General features: G+C 39.5%; 3 protein-coding genes and 1 long non-coding RNA gene across 5 annotated transcripts; 2 read left to right on the top strand and 2 right to left on the bottom strand.

The window, feature by feature from the left end:
- Positions 1–273: 273 nt before the first annotated feature.
- LOC137781547 (uncharacterized) lies at positions 274–2,482 on the top strand. Its single transcript, XR_011077213.1, has 3 exons — positions 274–349; positions 1,203–1,297; positions 2,099–2,482. It is a non-coding gene; the product is annotated as an uncharacterized lncRNA (long non-coding RNA).
- A 3,850-nt stretch (positions 2,483–6,332) lies between these two features.
- On the bottom strand, positions 6,333–10,098 carry eaf1 (ELL associated factor 1). Its single transcript, XM_068570018.1, has 6 exons — positions 9,819–10,098; positions 8,802–8,896; positions 8,409–8,545; positions 8,038–8,210; positions 7,602–7,823; positions 6,333–6,944 (listed from the first exon to the last, which is right to left on the bottom strand). The coding sequence occupies exons 1-6, from the start codon at positions 9,919–9,921 to the stop codon at positions 6,895–6,897; spliced, it is 780 nt and encodes a 259-aa protein (XP_068426119.1). The 5' UTR covers positions 9,922–10,098; the 3' UTR covers positions 6,333–6,894.
- Positions 10,099–10,344: 246 nt separating this feature from the next.
- Positions 10,345–13,483, top strand: mettl6 (methyltransferase 6, methylcytidine). Of its 2 annotated transcripts, XM_068569930.1 has the most exons (6): positions 10,345–10,800; positions 11,122–11,256; positions 11,465–11,635; positions 11,786–11,927; positions 12,175–12,342; positions 13,323–13,483. In XM_068569930.1, the coding sequence occupies exons 1-5, from the start codon at positions 10,519–10,521 to the stop codon at positions 12,327–12,329; spliced, it is 885 nt and encodes a 294-aa protein (XP_068426031.1). In that variant the 5' UTR covers positions 10,345–10,518; the 3' UTR covers positions 12,330–12,342; positions 13,323–13,483. The 2 variants fall into 2 exon arrangements, with proteins under 2 accessions (XP_068426031.1, XP_068426030.1); XM_068569929.1 differs by lacking the exon at positions 13,323–13,483 and having other exon boundaries at positions 12,175–13,154.
- A 1,910-nt stretch (positions 13,484–15,393) lies between these two features.
- On the bottom strand, positions 15,394–17,124 carry zgc:174945 (uncharacterized protein LOC793867 homolog). Its single transcript, XM_068569789.1, has 3 exons — positions 17,031–17,124; positions 16,034–16,360; positions 15,394–15,810 (listed from the first exon to the last, which is right to left on the bottom strand). The coding sequence occupies exons 1-3, from the start codon at positions 17,122–17,124 to the stop codon at positions 15,806–15,808; spliced, it is 426 nt and encodes a 141-aa protein (XP_068425890.1). The 3' UTR covers positions 15,394–15,805.
- Between the last annotated feature and the right edge of the window lie 7,117 nt (positions 17,125–24,241).

The following is a 24,241-nucleotide window of genomic DNA, read 5'->3' as shown; positions in this document are numbered from 1 at the left end:
TAGCCCCTGTTTAAGATACATTGATTTGATAATACCATTGTTTCTTTATTATATTTTGATAGTTTTTCAGATCTCATTTGATTGACATGTACTTTTTACATCTTAATCTTAAACTGCTGAATGTCTGTTGACAATATATGTTCAATAAAGCGAGAGAGAAGAAAAAACCGCCAACTGCCATAAAAGAAGCAGAAGAAGAAGATAAAGAAGAAGAAGAAGAAGAAGAGATTCAAATATCCGTCTACCACTGCGCATGCGCACTTCCGCATGAGAGAGCAATTTCGCGCCGGTCAACGGCAGCTCAAGTGTTTCTGCAGAATGCCGTTTACGTCCCGCACCACTTAACCAGGTAAGACTGTGTATGTTCAGTGCGTTAGCTAACGAGCTAGTCAGATAACCTGTTGATTTTTAATGCCAAAGTTAACATTACGAAGTTTATAACGTGACAGACACCAGCCTACTTTTCACGTGTTCATAACGTCATGTGTAATTTTACGATAACGACCCGCTTGTGTTAGCTAGGTTAGCTAACATGTTGCTGCAGTGCTTCGCAGTACTTTAGCGTTGGTGGCGTCGGGACTGCTTCTAGATTAGAGGCTCTAGTTCACTCTTTAGTTACCCGCGCGTAGCATTCAGGGGCACTAGATAGCGACCAGGACCTGGACGGTCGTGCCGTTGGCACCTGTTCGCCCGCAGGGACCACGCGAGTCGCCCGCGAGGCATGTTGTAAGAATAGAACACATTTTGAGCTTCGTCAAAAATATATTTGTTTTTATCAACCGACCTGTCTACATGGTCGCGTTACAACTCTTCTCTGTAACGCCATGCACACAGGTGAACACCTAGTGGACAGAGAGAGCAGCGAAAAATACGTTGCGTGCTTTTTACAATGAGATTTGCAGCTATCACTTTTAAAGCAGTAAATGTATTGCTGCAGCGTGGAGCTCCATGAATGGACGTTTCTCTCTTGAGACCCTGCAGTGACAAAGCCTGCACACTTTGTGGTTGACATTAAATTGAAGTTAAAGTTGCATCATTGTTTCTTTTATATGCAAACTGTTTTGTATGTTTCTAAAAGTGCAACTCTGCAAATAATAAGTGGATTTAGTGATATTGTGTTGTCCAAGTTTAATTTTTTGTGTCATTCTCCAAATTTATTTTGTATTATGTCAAATTTTTAATCTTCAATTTGTATTTTTCAGATGACAGATGTCCTTGCCCACAAAGTGTACAGCTCTGCGAGGTCTACCTTTTCATTGTGAAGGAGAAGCCGGACGGCTTGCTAAAGACATGTCTGGTAAGACCAATTTGTCATTAAGGTTGCACATTGAGCAAGAACACACTAATGCAAACTTTCATCAAACCCTCATTTCTACTTCACTGTTACTTTGTTAATCCATCTAAATTTTTAATAAGTGTAACTTTTATAGTTTTTAATTTTATGTAATATCGCCAATACTGGCAATGTTACTGTAGCATCAAGGTTACAAGTGAGTGTAATGCCTGCATCACATGCATTTTGTAACAGCAATTCTCCTTCAAATTTACATTTATAATTCCAAGCCCAAATTGGTCATGGGCTTTGAGAATGATGCATATACACATTTTGTCAGTATTTAAATTACAAAGTTATTCTGCCAGTACATTTTCAAAGTTGAAGTACACTTTTGTTGAGCTAATCTTTTTGAGAAAATAAAACAAAAACCTTTACATCAACACCCTTTGCCGCTAATACTCTTTAGGGTGAGAATCTGTCAGATTTGGAATAGTAATGTCCATTGTTTTATAGCAGATTTGTTCCAGTTTAGGTTTTTGTCACTTATTAAATTAAAGGGAGCCTGTACCATGAGAGCAAATGTTTCCCTGTCTTTTGCTCAATTTATTTAATTTAACAGACTATGACGATTTAAATACTATAATACTAATGTGTAGGAGGTGACTCTTGTATGAAAGTTTTATATTTTAGTTTTCAAAATCTGCATGAAAATGTATTTTGGCTTTTAAATTGTATTGTTACAGAGTGATGAAGGAAAAAAAGATGAACACTTAAGAGGCGGTGAATATTTATTATTGTCTCTGTATTCTTGTTTTTGTGTAGAATACAGACCCGAAGGAATCTTATGTGAAAGAAGTTGAACTGGGACTACTTGCTGAAGATGACGTTGGGACGGTCCGCTCAAGTCTAACAACACTAAGCATCGCCCTGATTATTGAGAAACGGATTGTCATGGATGATATATGCGACATCCCAACTGCATTTGCCCTTTTGTTTGGACTCATCTATGCTCTCAACCTGGAGTATCCGAAAGACATGAGGTACACCTTCGAAGTAATTCAAAGTTGTTCATGAACCTTGGTACCCAGTGCTCTGCCCGGGTTCGGTCCTTAAAAAGCAGTTTGCTCAAGTAGCCTGCCATATGTAAACCCCACCTATGGTCTTGGCTGGATTTTGAGGGGGGTAAGAGTTCAGGTTGCAGTTGTCTTGTTACAGACAATACATTTTTTTTATGTCCATTCATTGTAAAAACAATATAACTATGTCCCACTGCTGATAGTGTACAGTGCCCATAATGATAAACTGATATTGGAATCAGCATTGGTACTGTGTATGTTAAGAAAGCATAACTTGTACTAAATTGTTTTTTGCATCTTAACAGTATTTAAGATATTGCAGTTTTAAACAGTAACTGGATGGATAGATGCATGGATAGGATAGGTTTTTAAGCCATTGTATACCTCCCACCAATGCCATTGTCCTTCTGTGTTTTATATATGTTCCATCATATACAATGTCCCAAAGCTTGTATCAAGGCCTTGCTTTTGGATTTCATTTTTTATTTTTTTTGCAGCCATTTGGATTTTATGTCGATGTTTAAGTGTTGACACCTGGAATTTGTATAGTTATGCAAACAAATGTTTACTTGTTAATAAACATTTTGTGTTTGAAGAAGTTTGTTTTGTTTAACTGTTGACTTTTCCAAAGAAAATGGTGTACATTTTTAATTTATTTAAATAAAGGCAACGTTGCAAAGAATTGAGTGTACTCAACTAATGGGCAGTGAAATTTAGTAACGACACTTTAAGTTTGAAGTAAGTTTTCTCAACAATAAATTTAAAGTTATGTTGATTTATGTTTTCAATTTACAAGAACACACAATTTCAAGTTTCTCCAACTTAATATTTTAAGTGTTCTGAACTTAAGTACATGAGTAGATGTGACTATCAAATTAAGTAGTGGTAACTTAAATACATAAGTAGGTCTGACTAGTAATGTTACGTTTGACAAACTTAAGATAGCACTTTGAGTGAACTTCTTATTATAAGTTGACACAACTTAGTTGAGTGAACTCAAAAAGGCTTTGCAGCTGGTTGCCTCACTTTTTTAAGTTGACTCAACTTTTTTTTTTTTAGAGTGTAGTAAAACAATAAGATACACACAAATATAATATAAATATCCACCTGTAAAAAAACAACAACATCAACATTAGTTTGTCAGTGAAGGGAAAGAGAGTGGAGGTGCACTCAGTGTTCGCTTCGCTCTGTGAGGCCGGAGGCGCACAAATGGGTTTGCTAGAACCAACATTGGGTGCAATTCTTAATCTTTCGGAGCTGCCTTGCTTTACTTTTCCAGGCTTTAGAGTTGGCCGGTGTTTGTGTTTACACCAGCTGTCAGTCCCGCTCTCTGAGACACACTTCCTCCCTGTTGAATAAAGCCGGAACTGAAAATGAGTACAGCTGTAAAAGTTTAAAGTGAAAGGGCCCCATGATGTGGTGCACGTGCAATATTGGCCCTGAGAGACCTGAGCGGTATCACGACCTGCACCGACCCAGCAGGTTGTTGTGATGCGTCCAGTCTAAACGCACACAGGTACAACACCATCTTGTCCTTAAGGTCCAAATTAACAGGCACACTCATCACAGAGCAAACAACACCTTCTCAGCTTTTAATCATCGTCAATGTGTCCACGGGATCTTTGTGTTATTTGCGGTCGAGTCTACAAAGCAGTGAGTGACGGTGTGGCACCAGAGTGGAGCGGTGTGACTTTTAAGGCGGTGGTAGTTTTTTCACTTCTTTAGTAGAAGTTTCGTATTATTTATGAGTTGCAAAGGACAATAGTCACATTGAAGTGGAGGGTTTGACAATGGCGAGCTCTACCAGGGAGCCAGTGCTGTGAATGGAGAGGCGTCAAAGCTGAACAGGAGAGGCCTGGACGCGCTGCAGAGGTCTGGAGGCAGAAACAGAGAGTTTTAAAAGTCCAGAATGGAGTCAACTACTCAATATTATGTATCCTCTTGTCGTCATTTTTCATTCTTTTGACATAGATTGTGCTATGTATTGTAAAAATCGATATCCTAAATATAAAAGCAATCTTCCACCCCATGATTTAGTTGTATTTTGAGTGCTTAATGGCCCATCTGGTCTACAACTTCTTTGCAGAACAAATGATTAATGTAGATCAAAATCTTTGAACCAGAGATACTATTAAGATCCTGCCAAAGTTGAGTTTAGTGGGTTTTCACTAAATTACATTATTCTGTGCTGAAGAAAGGAACAAGTCCTTCTTAATGTATTTATATGTATTGGTGGTGAGGTCTGTTCTGCAGAACACTTCAGTCCCTGAACAAAAAAGTTTCTTTCCCTCTTTACTGAAAATAAACAACTTTATTTCCCTGTATTTTCTTTTACTGTTACAGTTCATATTTTTTAACAAAGTTAGCATGACTATGTGTTGCATACATTCATTTAAAATGCCCACCCCCTCTAAGGTGAACACAAACTGAAAATAAATCAATTGTGCACAAATATATGGCCCTACAGATTACTGTTTGTAATAACTTACATTCAGACGATTCACACAGAACATGCAAACAAACTCACCACAATGCTCTCGTTTCAGTCTAAGCACTTGGTATAATTTTGTAAGTACTATAAATTGTTTCTTATTTCAAATGTGCAACAGTTGTGGGGAACATCAACGTACTGTCAGCGTGTATCCAACCGCCTCTTTGGAAATGTTTCTGTGGAGCTACTACAAGCAGAGATTTTTTTTATTTTTTATCATTCAACCATAACATGTACTGTCCAATGAAATAGGATTTAAAATATCAGTCCTTCACTTAAGCATGTACAATGGAAATTTCATTTTAATAACCCAAAAAGATGTATTTATGAGTATTAATCTCCCACTTAATATCATTAACTACTTGATAACCCCTGAATCATTAAGGACTAGCACAGATCACTGCCAGCCATTCTGTCCATTCACTCACTGCCCCCTAGTGGCTTAAAACAAGACCCACAAAATGTACTTCATCCAATTTGACCCCATTAATTTAAACCTCAAGAAAATGGTTATAATTAAAATTGTTAACCAAGTTTATGTCAGGTATTTTATGTTTGTTTGTTGACAACCTAAATGTTTTAAGAGCATTTAACATTTGGAATGAAAAACAATTGCTGTTATCAAGAATAGTAACATTTATTATGTTTGGGGTCAATTTGACATCAGAAAAAACAAACACAATTTAAAACATTTTTGAATGATTTCATAGATACTTTTAAGGTAATTGCTGAACGCACTTGTCCCATACATCCTGTAATGCTGTGAGTTTGTCACACTCTTGTGGGCCCGGCATTGTATCCGTCATCAAAGCGAATGACACGGCAGAAAACATGGAATGTGTTTAGAGACATGATTGCCCTCCCAGTGTCCGCAGCCCAAAGGCGATCAACCATTCTGGTGACGTTAGCGGCACTAAGTCGACCCTGTTGTTCAAGTGTGGAGACGGACAATAATAACTTTTTGTCAGGTAGTGTGTTTGCTGGTGGTTTGAGAGACAACAGGAGGGTCAACACCGAGGGTCTCATCCTCATCAGAGGAGGATGCCTCATAATCAGGGTCCTCCTTAACACCACCCTCTGTCTCAGACACATTCTCCTCTCCGTCACTTTCAAGGTCGAAGTGACCTTCTGACATCTAGTTGACAGAAAAACTTTCCTTGGAAGTCATTTTCAGTTGAGAAGAGCAGAAAGAAAAAGCACACAGAGCACCAAGAGAAAAGGTTTAGAGGGCTGACGTGCTAACTTTTAATGTTCGCCCCACCCCCATGTCATGTGAACTACAGCTTTAGGGCGATGTTAGGGCCCTAAAGCTTTTTGAAGATTATAATATTGCATGTTTTGGTAACTATATAACTCAAAATTGTAGATATTGTGGCCGTAGATGCAAGAAATAAAATAAAATTCCAATTATGTTACATAACCTGAAAGCAGGGGCCTCCTACTTTTTATTTATTTTATATGTATATATATATATATATATATATATATATATATATATATATATATATATATATATATATATATATATATATATATACGTATGTATTTTGGATTTGCTGCTCAGCCTGCACAGACAATCTGTCCTATTATTTTTCCAAATCGATAAAAACAAACAACGACGTGAAGAAGCTTTCTGGCACCAGACAGATATTTTACAGAGACAATCTTTTCCTTTTTTTCCCGTAAAAGATTAAACCAAACAAAAACAGATGAAACAAGTTAATAAAACTAGCTGCTCTAAGTACAGAAAATATGTATTTGCACTCTAATATATATATATAATCTTCCCAAACCTTTCAAGTAAAAGTTTTTTTTTCTTCTTCTAAAGTCTCGCTATACAAAAACAAAATATACATCTAATCAAAAATACACTCTTAAAGTTCCAGGCTGGCCAGCTTCAAGGAGATACTCAAAATAATAGAATAAAAAAGTACAGTTACACAAGATTTACAGCTGAGGTCGGCGATCAAAGCAAAGGAACCAGAGAACCAGGAGAAGAGGAGGAGGAATGAGGAAGAGGAGGCGTGTGAAGAGAGAGAGAGAGAGAAAGATCAGTCGTCATCGCTGTCGCTGCCCGACTCGCTGAGCTGGAGGTCGTTTCCTGCGAAGACAAGAACGTCGTTACTGACGAGTTCATTTAAACACTGAAGTTGAACCTGGACGTCTATCTCCAGCTGAGCAGCGTTCATGTGTGTTTACACGTAAACAACAACATCTAACTCGTACGTGGAATATAAAATATACAGGAAGAATTCTCTCTCTTCAGGTCAACAGGGTACTAATTCAAATGAAAGATATTTCTTTATTTGTATTGCAAGTTTTTTATGAACTATTATGTTTAAATATGCAAATGCAGCTTTATCTTATTAAACATGATCTTATTTTTTATACATTTCAAGAACATACATGTGAACATTATGAAAAACCAGGTTCAACATTTTCGTTAAATGTTGTTGACATATTAGAGTGAGTTAATAATATCTCTTTGTAGCACTCTATAAATCTAAATTAATCTAAATCTAAATTTAGGAATGAAAGTGTAAAGTTTGGTGGAGATTTCTGGCATTATCTAATGGTAACTTTAGGTGAATTTAGGAGAAATCTACAGACAAAAGTAGTAAAATATACACCTGAATGTGTATTTTGAATGTTTTCTTTTATTTAGTCTGAAAGAAAACATAGACCAGAATCTCACGTTTCACCACCGCATGAAAAACAACATTTAGCTTTGAGTCTAAAGAATATCAGCGATACTCACGGAGTGTGTTCATCAGCTGGTTGTTGCCCGGCGGCCGCTCTGGGCCTCCGTTAAACGCGGGCTGGCGGTTGGGTGAGGTCTGGCTGAGCGGTCGGGGGGCGGCATCGTGGTCGCCGCCGCCATCGCTGCTGTCGTCGCCGCTCCCCGAGGCGCTGCCCGAGTCCGAGGAGCTGCTGCCGCTGCTGCTCATCTGCTCGATCACCTCCACCTCCGCCCGCAGCTCTGCCAACGGCAATGTTCACAATGACCATACATTCATATTGTAAAAACACAGTTGCTACTGGAGTGGAGACATAAAAGTTATTGTTACATCGTTATTCATGTTTATATAGTGCTTATAACTGCAAACATTGGGTTTAAAGTAGAGTATTATCCAAAAAAACAATATATTCTGTTGTGATTATGTTGGGTTATGTCTGCGGCTGGACCATCGTACCTCTCTTGATGTCATCGAGCTGCGGCTCTGGCGAGGGGTTGTCCTTTGAAGGAGACGGGGAGGTCTTAACCCCGACCCCGGGCTTGGTGGGAGCCCGGAACTGAGAGCTGGGCTGGCTGGACCGAACCGACTGCTGCTCGATCCGTGCCTGTATCTTACTGCTGCCCTCCGCCCTGAAACACACACACACACACATATACACACACACTGTTATTCCTGAAATTCAACAAATCTCTATGAATCCAAACTGCAGGAATATCTTTTGAGTGATCTGTGTTGTAGTTACAATCGATACAATCGTTGGAGTCAAAGAAATCTAACTAAATACACGAACAACGTGAAATTATTTTCCTTGAACTTGGACCTCTCACCTGGTTTTCTTGACTTGAATGCTGCTGCTCAGCTTCTCCAGCACGAACTCCCCGGTGTCGTGGTTAATGATGAGCACGCAGTCCTTCTGGTACGGCCGCTTGTTTCCCTTGAACACCGTCATGGGCGGCGTGGAGCCCTGGAGGAACAACACCCGTCCGACTGAGTACCTGTATTTGCCTTAAAATGTCTCTTTATTACAGCGCCTCCAGCACTCTCTGAGCAGCATCGCAGTTAAAGAATTGGTGAAATAGTTGAAGTGTTGAGTGAATTTGTAACCTAGGGAAGAAAATACAAAACGGCAGTGCAAAAGAGAGAGAGAGAGAGAGAGAGAGAGAGAGAGAGAGAGAGAGAGAGAGAGAGAGAGAGAGAGAGAGAGAGAGAGAGAGTCTCACCGGAATGTGAGGTAACGTGATCGTAACTTCTTCTCCTTTCCCGACTTGCAGCTCTCCCTCGCAGCTTGTGTCAATAGATGCTGGTTTGAAGTCATCTGGAAACGAAGCACAAATAAAATCTTAATAAATCTTTAACTTAATTATACATACATACATACATACATACATACATACATACATACATACATATAAACATATATTATTGTAGCGTTTAAGATGTGCAACCATTTGTACGCAATGCAGGAGCTTAATTTTAAAGCTTATATTGACATCTGACAGTTGAAAAAAACATTTTATGATAATGATTGTCTCCATGACTCTAATTCTTTACATAAACAAATAAGATAAATAAACATTTTGGAGAAGAAACGTAACAAAATCAACTCGAAAGAAAGAGACTGCGTAACTGCATGACTGAATCGTAATGATCTCAAACATATTGACTGTATTAGAAAACATTGGCGCTTTACAGCAACGTGACTGCACAATAATTGTTCATTGTGCAGAGCTTGTGAATGAATAATGCAATCACAGCCTTATGAGTTGTAGCAAGCTCAAGAGCTTTCTTAACTTTTTGTAAGAATGAAACTAACCCACAGACAACTTAATACTTGCAGCTAATAATTGTTATTCATGCATCCTTCTCCAGATAAAGACACGAACACAACCACAAGAGTTTAAAACAGGTACAAGCAGTAAGAGAATAAAATGAGTCCCATATATGTGTCCTCAGCCCAGTCTTCTCGTCCCTCGTATTATTATGAATAAAGCATGCACTAATAATAATGAGAGTTCGCCTAATCCATAATTTAAGTGTCTAAAAAATAACTTATTCCAGTGGATGGTTGCGGCAGTGGGTGTAACGATATGCAAATGACTAAATTTCACGCGACCACATAATTGGCTGGGTTACGTAAGAGGGCAGCCTCTCCGTCCATATTGGCGAGCTAATCCCCGCACAGCACATACGTAAATAAAATATATTTATTTATTGTTTTTCTTTTAAACCACACTCACATCTGATTGTGTGAAAGGAAGATTTTGGCCTCTTCTCAAAGCTTTCTCCGAGCTTCAAAACATGCTCCTCTTTGTCCAGCAGCGGATTCGTACTCCCGTTCATGACTCGGTTTGTTTTGGAGGGGGGGAAATTAAAATAAAAATGTGTAAAAGATTCACATTTGTGTTCAAATATCGCGCAGAACCGATCGACGTCTGAAAATCTCTAAAAGAGGGTTTATAATAATGAGAAAAGTTAGCCCACGGTGGCTACACGTTATCAAAACATCCCTTTCGTCACTCGGCACGCCTTTTCCGCTTTTGGTCCGGCTATCAAATGTCTCCGACCAAAACCAAACCGTTAAATTAAGAGTTTCCATATATACAAAATATGACATAATATGTTGAAACATTAATAACATGTGAAGTTATGTAATTGGTTGATGATTCCTCTGTGTTTTATTCGGTAGAAGACGAGCAAAACCTTCTAAAAGCAAAAGCAATCACATGCTGAATGCTACACGGAAGGATTTAACTGACGGACAAGATGGACGTCAACTGTGGAAAAGTGCAACGAGTCGTACGATTTGTTTTAAACAAAATTGATTTTAGTGCCTTTATCGTTAAAATAACTTAACTAAAATATAATATTTATGTTTCCAAAGAACAAACAGTAACTTTACTGGCGAATACAAAGTGGTGGAAGCTTTCTAAAAGCACCATGTCTCTGTCGAAAAACGAAAGTTTTGCGGGGGATATTAAAACAACACCTCCTGAAGAAGAAGTAGGGTTGAAAGACGAAATGTCCCCTCGTGTTTTGTCCCAGAAGGAGCTGGATAGACTCAGCGGGGAGCGAGCGCTAGTGTCCGACTTCAAATTGATGAAGTTGGAGAAAGAAGCTCAGAAAAACTGGGACTTGTTCTACAAAAGAAACACGACGAACTTCTTCAAGGACAGACACTGGACCACCAGAGAATTTGAGGAGCTCAAGGCCCGCAGAGAGGTGAGGAGGAGCATTCATTTGCAACAATAGCATAAGAAAACCATCTCATCTCGTCAGACTTCATTTAGCAAAAAACATAATATATGACATTTTAAAATCTTCTGAGGTTTCAGATGAGTTCGGCCAAATCCATCAGTCTGCAATGTAGTTATTAACATTTACAACACACACACACTAACTAGTGTGAGTTTAACTGAAGAAAGATGTGAGAATATAGGCAAAAAAGTTCAGTTTCATCTTCATCTGGAGATGTGCAGGATTTAAAAATGGGCAAAGTGCTTAACTGACATTTGAGCTGTCTTTGTGTTGCCTGGTTTGCAGTTTGAGTCCCAGAGGTTGGTGCTGCTGGAGGCTGGCTGTGGTGTGGGGAACTGCATCTTCCCTCTGCTGGAGGACGACCTCCACATCTTTGCTTACGCCTGTGACTTCTCACCACGAGCTGTTGAATTTGTGAAAGTAAGACACCATCCATCAAATCTGTATCTAATATATGTGCGGATCATCTTTCTCTATTATTACTTCTGTAGGTAAACTGAGCTCCAGGCTCGTTGCTAGTGATACACTCAGAATGACACATTTACATTTCACAGTCTTGCACCTAATAATCACACAATACCTTCATAATGATACAAATACAATCCCTTTATCCGCCTTCTGTTAACAGCAAAACCCTCTGTACTGCCCCGAGCGCTGTTCTGCCTTCCAGTGTGACTTAACTAAAGATGATCTGAGGGAAAACGTGCCAGAGGGCAGCGTGGACGTCGCAACTCTGATCTTTGTCCTGTCAGCCATCCACCCTGACAAGATGAAGCTGGCTTTGCAGAACATCAGCAGGGTGTGAACAGATACAGACAGTTTTATTCAAATACAAGCTGGATTAAACTGTGTAATGTAATATATATATATATATATATATATATATATATATATATATATATATATATATATATATATGTGTATATGTATATATGTGTGTGGCTTTAAGGTGCTGAAGCCCGGCGGCATCGTCCTGTTCAGGGACTACGGCCTGTACGACCACGCCATGCTCCGATTTAAAGCTGGTAGCAAACTGGGGGAGAATTTTTACGTGCGTCAAGACGGAACCCGATCCTACTTCTTCTCTAAAGGTCAGGAAACGACTTTCAGAAAGTCAATTATATGTTTGTGTGTCAATTAGACTGTTTAACTTTACATTGCTGTGGATATGTGGATCATATTTCTTTTGGTCCACATATTACGTGAATTACACAGCTGTTTGTACATGGGACAGGACGCGGGGACATTTCTTGACCTTTTCCAACTCATTAGAAAACACGGCCCTTCTGTTTCTTCCTCCTAATACCTCGGCCCGCTCCTCTTTTTCTCTGCTTTCAGAGCTCCTGGCCGAGCTGTTTGCAGACGCCGGCCTCCAGTTGGTTTCTAACGACTACGTCCTGAGGGAGACGATCAACAAGAAGGAGGGGCTTTGTGTTCCCAGAGTGTTTCTGCAGAGCAAATTCACCAAGCCTGGCCAAACGGAGAGCTCTTGATGTTACTTGGAAGGTGCCTGTCACCTCATCAATCTTGTGGACAAATATCTCCTGGTTGACGGCAAAAAAACACATTTTTATTCCGCGAGGGAGTTAGCCGCTAAAACATTCCTGTGGCAACTGACACGGTGCTGTCTGAATCCTTCTAACCACGAGGGAGATCCTGGATGAGCAGTCATATTAATAATGCCTTATCCCACTCGTCAACGGATGAAGACACAGTGCCTTAACTGGGACTCTGAGCGGTGGAAACATGTAGAAGTACATGAAACTGAAGTACTAAAATATCAAGATGGGTCGGCAGAGCCCTCAGTCGGATAAAGAGTGAACCTCAGTGAACAGGGTTTAGTGTTCAGCTCAGGTTCAACCTATTAGCAGCATCGAGAAGTTCTCTATGAGCCTTCAAACGTTTTCCTCATGAGAGCTAACTGGTATTTATTATATAGGTCAGTCGACTCCTTATTCCTCCTGACATTAAGTTATAGGGATCATTTTGGAGGTGAGTTAATTTGTGTTAATTATTTTGAATGTTTTTCCACATCTTTGTCTGTCTAGATAAATACAAAAAACTAAAAAAGTCTTCAACTCCATTGTGTCATTTCACACATTGGTCCTATTTTTGCAAACCACAGAGGCCGATAACAATCGCACAACAACACCGTGACAAAAAATAAACTTCAGGTGGTTTCCACGTGTCTTAAAACCATTAGTTGGTGGTCCGAGCTCATCCTCGTTCTTGACAAAACGTAAACTATTTTATATCAATAATAATTTGGGAATATATGTCCTTATGTGGTCGTTTACATAAAAGAATATCAGAATCAATATGCTGCCTGGAGACAATGTGTCATGTTGTCCACAACAAAAAAGGACTTCATAGGGAACTATCAGCTGATCCTATGACACTAATGAATGAGCAGTATATGCAGTATACATGACAATGAAACAATCCCTAAATGTCTCACCTTCTCTGGTAATGTACATTTACACAAGTCGTCCAGAGGAGTGTGCTGTTGGGAAGGCAGGGCAGAGAATCGTCAACGTTGTGACCTGAAAGTGCTGCATGCCGTCTGTCACTATTTGTGACTCATGATGGATGTTCCTCATGAACCTCCTGTGGAGTCTGGCCAGAAACCCGGTACAGTATCAGAGACCAGTACGCCCAAAAATACAGCCATATATATATATATATATATATATATATATATATATATATATACTGTTATAAAGTTAGATTTATTTTCTTGAAGGAGACGTTAGGAAACAAATGCAGAAGGATCAGCTGCAGACTTCTTTCCTCTGGCGGTGAGACTCCTAAACTCCCCCTCATCCTTCTGTTTTCTTGTGTGGTATAAAGGGACCACAGCTTCATTACCCTTTGTGTTAAAATTACAATACATTTAATGGTAAACCTTAAAAAAAAGACCTGAAAGAGAAAGGCAGCATCCTATGCTGAAAGCCCATTCAACCCACCAGATCAAGCAGATGACCGTTGTTGTAAATGTTAGTTGTTTTAATTCAGATATCTTAAAGGCCTTATGTACTTGAATGAAAACAGACATTTTCAAACAATTGAAGAAGGAAGTATTTTTTTCACACTTTACTGCACTTTTTAACAACCTTGTGGTGAGAACCACCTGAGGCTTTGTGTCAAACACGCTCTTATGTGACTTCCTGTTCTCTCTCTTTGACCTCGGGGCCAATCTGTCGACTGAAAAACACAAATGGAAGAAAAAAAAGAAGAGATAAACGCAAAGAGCAGTGAGATGATGAAAATACTTCTCGCCACTATCTACTTTGTAAAACAACAAAACATGGACATTTAAAGCTAACAATTGTAATCGAAGTTCATATAAAATAAAGTTTTTTTTTGGTTAGAAATCACATTAAGGTAATTAAAAATGTCTGGAAATAATTATTGCAAGTCAATGCAACAGAATTAAGTTCAAACACTACAATATAATGCAATCAAACAAGCATCAATAATATGAGGATGCACTGTCTGGGAAACGCATATTTGTGCAACAGATGAAGACGTTGAGTTGTGTTCTGAATGTGCACTTTACTTTCAACAAGGGTTCAACCCGGTGCACCGAGACAGTTTCCTGTCCTGTGGTTTGGCTTCTTTACACCCTGCTCAAACAAAGGTATGTCGAAATAGAATCACATCTGCATGTTTTATTCCCGATGGGTCCGGCAGACAGCAGGTCCACTACACTCTCAATATATAGTACAAGCTTGCGCGTTAAATGATTTGGCCAAAGATTAGAAGGCAGTCGGACGAGAGGACCAGATCTCTGTGAACGATCACAGTTAACACGTCAAGCAAGGACGGATCATCAACCCCGTTTGAAGTATCAGACTTTGCGGCGTTGTGAGCTCCAGTTGTGGGGTTTTCAGCCCTCAAACAGTAGTGAGGAGGAAACTGAATGAGAGCAGATGCGCCGCCTACAAACGAGCTGCAACCTTCATGCACATATTTTGCGGTTGATAGTTGAAGTTCTTTCTACACGGGCGGAGACACGGGGCTCCTTTCAGTTTCAGAGTTTACTTTTATCAGCAGGCAGGGCTTTGTTACCAAAGACAGACCCTCCAGTGGCATGAAAACATGCATTTTATTATGACTTGCGCCAATAATTAGTTGATAACATACACAGGAGTGTCTTGTTTTATTTGGCTAATTCAGAAAATTAGGTTCCTGCCTCAAGAAAGAACTTCATTACATTCATGCAAAATCTCACACACAAATCCATTAATCACAGAACAATAAAACCTCCTCACATGACAAAATCCTCTTATGGTCGATAGATATTTTTATGTTTCCCAGTGTACATCTCATATCACACTCTATATATATATAGAGAGAGAGAGAGAGAGAGAGAGAGAGAGAGAGAGAGAGTGTGATATGAGATGTACATATATATATATATATATATATATATATATATATATATATATATATATATATATATATATATATATATATATATATATCCAGATTGGGATACATTTTCCAAAAGTCCATTTTGTTTATAATTGGAAACAGTAAGAAAAGTGTCTGCTTTAAGAACTATTCATGACTAGACAGAGGTATTAATATAAATTTGATTCTAGTATTCAGCAGAAAACCCAATTTGACGGCTATGTTATATAAAGTGATACTACTACAGTTTGGGTGTTTATATGCTAAAAAGTAACATCAGTTGTCTTTGCTGGCATCTTTATGCACGGCGATTTACGTTCCAATTCATTTTCATGGATTTTTAATCTGCTCCGTGAAGGCAACATCAGCAGAGAATATAGAGACGTAAACTACTTTAGAATAAAGCTTTGGTCATTTTCAACTTATTCCCTTCACCTGAAACAGTCAACATATGAGGTCTGTCTCAAGATGCTTCTGTAGATTAAAGCCCGGTGCAGCTCGACCTGTTGGAAGAGTTTAACCCTTTGTGAACGGAGCCGACTCAGCCAGGTGATCAGCCTGAAAGAGAGAGAGGGGAAACAGAGCAGATCAAGGAGTCAGTGTTCATCTTATCGCCTAGTCTCTGTCTGCAATGTCCAGTTAATAATAAAAATACAAGCTCTATAATGCCGACAGTATGCAGGATTCATCCTCAGGGGAACATGAATGCCGGTGCGACATTCAGATGCATCAGTCAGTAGCACTCTGGTTCTCCTTCCTCCTCAGAAAACAAGTCAAATACCTTCGACGGTGATGGAGATGTAATGTCCCATCGATGTCTCTCCGGTATCACACTGCGCCTGGCATTGGAACTGGCCGTGGTCCTTCGGCGTCAGGCTGAGGATCTCCGTCACCACCTGTCTGCGCCTCACGTGGTTGCCCGTCTCGTTCACCGCTGTGAAGTACCTGCCGGGGTCAGTCAGCTCGAGGTTCGGCGAGGCGATGCGGTACCAGGCCACTCGCAGAAGGCCGCAGAGCTCAACGATGTAAATTGCGTTGCAGGACAGTTTGACCGAAGAGCCTCCGGCAGCAGTGATGCTCCTCTGTGGGTAGCGGACCTCTAAGGTGACTGCAGCACAAAGGAGACCAGAACTAACTAGGAGCACCATTTCATCCTATGAGGCTTTTGTTTGAAATTGTCTTTTTTTGTACAAACTGAAATTAAAGTATCATTGAAAGAAATTCCCTCAATGGGAGATAGGCTATCGTGTTCACAGTGACCCTCACCGTTGACCTTTTAAACAACAAAACATTTAATGAGTTTATCCTTCAGTCAAAGTGAATAGTTTCTGCCAAATTTAAAGAAATGTTTTCTTCTTGAGAAATAGTTTTCACAAAAATGAACCGGACGGACAACCCTGAAAACATGAAACATAAAACCTACAAACACGGCTGTGGAAATCAGGTATTGGGCACAAATACATTTACACATATACACAGACGTACACATACGGACATACACAGGCATACATACGTACACACATACATATACATACATACATATATACACATATCTACGTACACGATACAGTACACAGACATATATGTATACACAAATCCATACATATAACAAAAAGTGTGTGTGTGTGTGTGTCTTCCTAAACATATGTATTTAATGTATTTAACCATTTAAACCGGTGCAGGTGAATCTGTATATCAGAACATATTACTCGTGTCTTGAACACCAAGAAAACAAAGAATGTTTCCATGTATTTAAAAAAAAGAAGCCGTTAACTAACCGTTGTCCTCCTGAGCCGCCGCTCCACCCAAAGCCACCAGCAGCAGCTGCAGCAGCAGCTGCAGCAGCAGCGTAGGTCCAGCAAGCCGAGTCATCCTCCACCGTCACACCGGTTCCACCAAAGAGGAGCACGAGGACCAGAGGACAGGTTTAAGTGAAAGTATCAAGAGTGTGTCTGCTGGTGTGTGGGTGGAGGATGCGTATGTGTGCACTTAGTTATACGGCTGTGTTTCCATTTCCCCTGACCAACAGAAACTCTTCTTTGATCTATGAGAGTTATTCTTTCCACCGTTGAAGGTTGTTGGCGTTGCATCCTACTGAAGCTCTTTGAGATACACGACTCAGTGAAAGGTGCCTTGAAATCAAATCTCCCCAAATTTAGAGTCTCCTTATGTGAGCGGCAGTTTGTAGGATTAAATCTATTGGTTTTGCGCACAGGGACTGTTTATGTGTTGCTCAGGACACAAAATAAAACAATGGAAAGACAATTAGAAGTCTTATTTTTGGTGTGACACAAATTAAATGCATCCATGTGACTAAGCAACAATCAGGGCAAGTTGCGTACTTTAATATATCCAAAAATAGCACTATTTGTGGGCAGGAGGGGAGATGGGCGGGTCCAACGAACTTTCAACCACCAGACCGGTGTCCTGAACCTAAATACAAACCTAGTTTTGTGTTATTTGTATTACTTCATGTTTAAAGGATACTTTTCACTGATGAGGTCATTGTGTGTTGACTGTTGAAAGTTGTATTTAGACAAAAACTCAATCTGTGATGTTTGATTCTGACTCGCCTAACAAAGAAATGTCAGGAGAAGATCATCTGAACATAAATCATTTTTAGAGTCAGGCATGTCTCCTGATTCTCTGTTTAAAGGAATAATAATCCAAACAATGAAGTTCTCGCCTAAGTTGCAGTTATCCCCAACGAGACAATTAACTTATTTGACATGTGGTGGGAGAAAGTTGTTGAAGTCAAATGGAAATATGCAACCCCCCAAAACACTTAAAATACTGTTAATGCAGGATGTGAGATAAAAGAGAAGTCGAATAGTGAGACACTGTGTTACTCAGAGGTAGAGTGGGGATGCAGGGTTTATTTAGAAGCACCAAGAAATTAATTTTGTGAAATATCTGACTTTTTAAGAAAGTACTCAGATCAGGAGTTAAACAAAATCCAACTTTCAGTCTTTCGTCTTGAGACTGAACGCAGCATTGAGCTGATGTGTTTTTGGAGTGAAAACATTTTCAGCTTATTTTCCTTTTGTTAAAAAGAATTATCTTATTTAAGTCTTTCGCCATGAGGTCATCCTGTGTGAGCACGAGGGCGGTGAGTCACAGCTTGAATGCAAACAGCGCCCCCCTGTGGAGAATTAGAGGGAGAATGATGAGTGAGAAATAAGTCATGACCAAGAATCTGTTACTTTTTTTTTTTTTAAAGCTAAGTTTAGTGAGCTATTCCAATCAGTGTGAAACATCAGAAAACATCAACTTATTTTCTGTTTCTCTTTCCAGTGTGTTCCAACAGGTCAGACAACGTCTCAACTATTATGTGAAAGAGACCAACTGGTTATATTGAGAGACCAACTGGTTATATTGAGAGACCAACTGGTTATATTGAGAGACCAACTGGTTATATTGAGAGACCAACTGGTTATATTGAGAGACCAACTGGTTATATTGAGAGACCAACTGGTTATATTGAGGGACCAACTGGTTGGAGAAATAAATATCGCTTTGAGAGAAAACACAATGTCTTTATGAGATAAAACAATTGGCTCAAGATAAAGCCAAACTGGCAACTGACAGCAGAGGGCTACAGGCCAATAACTTCCTCCTGAACGAAGAAAAGAAAACATTAAACCAGAAGATCGTTGAACAACAAAATCAGATAAAGAAACTTAAAATGTGTCAGTGAGTTTTTCGAAACCTGTTTTAATACTTATATATTTTGGGGTCTGTCAGTCCACCACTTTGGTCCTGGAATATCTTGATGCATACTGAATGGATTGCCAAGACATTTTCATCAGACATTCGTGGTCTACAGGTTAAGAATCCCCCCCGACTTTGGTGGTCCGACTGACTATTTCCTGTAACGCCACAAGCTGGTCAATGAGTTCTCTTATCCTATAAAATATCCCAACAACAGCCTGAAGGATTGGCACCCCATTTTGTCCAAACACGTCATGGTTCCCGGACTTTTCATCTAATGCCATTATCGTGTCTCGTCCCCCTTTTCCTGACCTTTCTCTCATGTGCTGTCTTTGTCGTAACAAGTGTGATTTTTCTGATATAAACCTAATATACAGATTTGACCCTGCTCACTAACAATAATGAATACAGTTTTTGAAATACACTTCCTTCCCAAAAAATAATTCTCCATGGACTTAGACGCCCTTTTTCAAATATGGATTGGTTTGAAGGGTCAGTGGTCATGCAACTCGTGGACGTGGTCATTGGTGGATGGGAGCCCACTGTCGTACACGTAAGGCTGTTTTAATGTTATTGAATACATTTATAGTCCATGGTATTCCTCATTGAACATGTTTTGTGTTGTTTTGTAGTAACTGGAATAATCGGGGACCATCAGGTGAGAGCCAATCCTCTTGTGCATATGTTGCCCAATACTCGCCATTCTCAGAGACCTGGCTCCTGGACACCTGAAAGCAACCTCTAGTGGCTGCAGTAATTATAATTAGAGCAAAGGAGTAAGTTAGGTTACGTTGTATAAAGAGTGATAACGGTTGGGCTGGATGTACAGGGCAAAGCAAACACGTGACGTTTACCCAGGAGACCACTGTTCTTGTCCTGTGGGAAACCATCATAATGTTAGTGATAAAAACTGGCGACGGCCATTTAAAGGCACAGTGTGTAGCATTTAGCGGGATCGATTGGCAGAAATTGAATATAATAATATTTAGTAAGTTTTATTTTGTGTAGAAAAACCTGAAAATCTGAATCCTTGTTTTTGTTACCTTATAATGAGACATTTAGATCCATTTATATTCTCTTCTCTGAGCCGGCCGTTTTCTATTAAATTCATGTTTGTGAAATGACTAGAAAGTGTGAGTTGTACTAACCACTAGTGACCACTAGAGGATGTTACTTTAATATGTTTAGCCATGTTTTGTCTCCACGTATATTTCATGATGAATACATGAAACGCGTTGCAGTGTCTCAGTAAAGTAGTCGGCTTCCTCTCAGCAGCGCTTCTTACATCTTCTCAAAGTATTTTCCTGAAGAGTACACTTGCAACATGGCAATAAAGTTTGACTTTGAAGTACATATATATATATATATATATATATATATATATATATATATATATATATATATATATATATATATATATATATATATATATATATATATATATTGTCTCTGTCGATTAAACTGGACTGAGGGTTGACCACCATCATTTCATTATTGGATTTCAATTTGATCTATTCTTAATTAAATTCTCACAGCATAATTATATAATAACCCGCATTCATGAAGTAGTTGAACTGTTTGATGCACCACAGACACAAATAAATCTACAACCACATGTTTCGGGTGTCAGATTATTAACAATAACAATATTAATAACACCACTTTTCCATCCAGTATCTGTTTCTAACAACGTTGAGTCTATTTTACTTGTCTTAAATTTTCGAATTGCCGAATCAGTAAAGCTCAATCTAATCTTGCTCTCCGTGTGCTACAAGTTGCTCTGGAAAGATTGGTCCTGAAGCTAAATGACTGAAACCAGCGATGTGAATGTATTTGGGAATTGTTGCGCCCTCAGCGGCTGTGTACGTGCAGCAGTGCCTGGAAAAAAGAGGCCGCCGCGTCCCGGTTCCTCGTTCCAGGAAGCAGAAAGGAAGTCAAAGAGACGGGAACAGGGAGGTCAGGTGCCCCGGCCTTGTACCAAGGTCTTCCTCATTAGCCTGCATGCTGTTGTGTAACATCCTGAGTGCACACCCTCATTCATGTACAATCTTTATGGTACACACTGCACCATATATATCTCATCTCCCACCACGGTGCTCCTCTAAGCCTGAAGGATACGGCTGGTGTTCATCAAACCCATTGGTTCCCAATGAAGAGACAGATCACAAATATATAGTGGCATTAAAAAACTAAATAATGCTGTAATTACTGAAAATAAATACTTAATTTTATACTTTTTTTGGGCTACTCTAGCTCAGGGGGATGAGTGTTCGTCCCGTAACCGCAAGGTACCCGGTTTGATCCCCAGTCCCTCCATAGTTCACATGTTGAAGTGATGTTGAAGTGTCCCTGAGCAAGACACTTAACCCCTCGCTGCTCCCCGGGCGCCTCACAGGGCAGCTCACTGCTCCTTAACCAAGGACGGGTCAAATGCAGAGAAAAAAATTCCCCAAAGGGATTTTATAAATTGCACGTTTCTTCTTTCTTTTCTTAAAGTTCCCTAGAACAACTGTAGTCACGGTGGTTTAGAAAAAGTTACTTAAACAGAAGAAAATAGTGCATGTGTTCGGGACTTTTCTAGCGGCGGATTTATTAGTCATCTAATCATTTCCAAAGAAATTTGCAGTCTTTTATTTAAAATTGATATTTTCTATACCTTCAAAAGGACAATCTACCATTTCCACATCACCTCATATTATCTTGAATAGGTAAATCATCCATTTCAAAGAAATATACAGTATGTTTGATAAATAAATATGTTTTTGAAAATACACATTTTAGTACTAAAACATGGAGGAAATATATTTAATAAATGTCTGTTGACAGTATTAGTATGCAAATAAGCATAATACCTCATTTCCATTTTTAAACAACATTACAGGAAGATATTCACATATAAAAAGTATTGTCTTAATGCAAGAAATCAGTGTTTTTGTAAGGTTACTTACTTGTGTCCATCCTCCTTTAATGAATGCATGTCCTGTTTATGGAGCAATCTCAGGACAAACATAACTTTATTCAAAGCAACGCATCCCTTAATGTGCAGCTCGGTGTGTTTTCCTGCAGGTGGCAACCAGCAAGTGGCAAACTGAATCCTTTACACGTTTTATCCAAATAAAATGAAGGTGTATGCAAGTCTGCCTTATGTTCCCAGAGCACAACCCAAAATCTATTTCCCTTACATTGATCGCCCCTCCAGTTATATTTTCTACACCTTCAAAAAGACAATCTACCATTTCCACATCACCTCATATTATCTTGAATGGCAGTAAACTACCAGACCCTGTGTGAGGTTGTGACTGAGGTTCAGGTGCAGACAGAGGACGCTGCAGTGGGTTTCTTCCCCCTTTCCAAAAAAAAAAAGAGTTTGACATATCCTGTTATTCAGACAAATCACCGGCGGCCCGAGGAGACGCAGAACATGCTGACGTGACCCTGGACGTCCTTCAGGTCAGCGGGTGTCGGGTTGCAGCCCTGCAGGGAACACAGGGAAGTAAACATCTCAGAGGATGAGAGCGTGTCAGCAGATCTGTGAGTGACTGATTCTATATCTAAATGATATATGCAAACATACAATATTGGGAAACACTTTGGTGAAGTACATCTTCAAGGAATGAGGATGAAATCAAGACATACACTGTAAATACTTGGCTGGACATCCAGGAGTTAAAGCACACGCCCTTGTTTAACCTTGTTAACCTTGTTAACCTGCTCTTTTCCGTTTGAACTATAGACCTTAAGAAGTGAACATAGTTGTCACTGTTTGGTTTGTGGATATTTTTGCTTTGTTTGCAACCAATAAAACAGAAGTTATATTTGACGGAGTGATGTCAACATGAACATGAATATGTTGTCAATCACCTTGTAGCCCCGCCCTAAAGCACACCCTGCTTTATGGTCTGTTTGACTTTAAATTGACCAGCATTTACCAAATGAACATCATGCTGTATTGAAGATGCCTTGAAACTAGAGATTGAGACCATAAACTCATGTTTACAATGTTTACTGAGGGAATGAATCAAAAGAAAAGTAAGTTTCTCATATAGACTTCTATACAACCAGAGGAGTCGCCCCCTGGTGCTTTAGCTTTAACACATGAAGCATCAGCTTCACTCGGCAGAACCGGAGGTTGCAGCCTGGTTTCAGCTCTTTCTTTCGTTCGAAGAAAGTCTGATGCATGCTATGAGGGCCACGTAGGTTTATTTAAAAAAAAAAAAAAGTTATCATTTATGTTTTCTTTATATTTCTCTTCATGTTTTACATTTGTATGCGCTTTTGTTTGTTTCAATTTTGATGAACGGTGAAATAGTGTGTTATATACAGTGTGTTGGTTGCATACTGTTTATAATGTAAGATGGGGGCAGCTTGGTTTATGGAAAAGCAAAATTGAGGCGGCTCTTCTGATGATGGTAAACATGTTTATTCTGTATCTCACTGAAAGACTCTCATCCTCGTGCTCTTTGAAGTAAGCAGTGGAACATTAATTTTCCTCCTCAGCTGATCTAAATGCATTTAAATGCTCTCCGTCTGCCTCCTTCCTTGAGGTAAGCCGGCACATTGTGCTGGTTATGCAACCTGTAAAGTCACCTCGGGTCTCTTGTCTTCCTCAATCTCTGTGCTTTCACTGCTTTCTCCTCCGCTGAGCAGGAGGAATAAAAACAAAAAGATGTTGACGGGGGATGCCAATACGCAGAGAGAGAGAGAGAGAGAGAGAGAGAGAGAGAGAGAGAGAGAGACAGAGAGAGAGAGAGAGAGAGAGAGAGAGAGCAGAGAGCAGAGAGAGCAGAGACCCCCCCCCTCCCGCCCCCCACCCCGCCTCCACGCACACACACACACACACACACACACACACACACACACACACACACACACACACACATGTCTGAAGTATTTTGAGGGTGATATGGGTGTTTTGTGCTCCATTTTCTTTTACAGCAGATGAAAGGCGGTTTTGAAGGCTCCACTTTGAAGATAAATGATTGCTGTGGTTGTTAAATATTGTGCAGGATGCACATTTTACAGCATTCAAGAAGTGCTGAGAGAATATGCAAGAAGTGCAGAGTTTTCATTTTTGAGTCCTTTCCACAATCCTCACTATAACATTTGTATAACTGCCTTCTACTAAGAAACAGTCTCACAACAGTATTATAAGTGGGAAGTGAATGTTTTTTGCAAAAAGTAACTAACCCAAATGTGCGTAGTGTTAAAGTATAGGAGCAGTGCAGGGTTCACTTGGGGCGTTCAGTTCAGAGAAAAAGAAAACTCTGTCATTATTTAG

The sequence above is a fragment of the Clinocottus analis genome, unplaced genomic scaffold (assembly GCF_023055335.1).
Source record: "Clinocottus analis isolate CAN_PGR_092001 unplaced genomic scaffold, fCliAna1.0.p SCAF_9, whole genome shotgun sequence".
NCBI classification, from domain to species: Eukaryota; Metazoa; Chordata; class Actinopteri; order Perciformes; family Cottidae; genus Clinocottus; species Clinocottus analis.
This window is presented reverse-complemented; position numbering and strand designations above follow the sequence as displayed.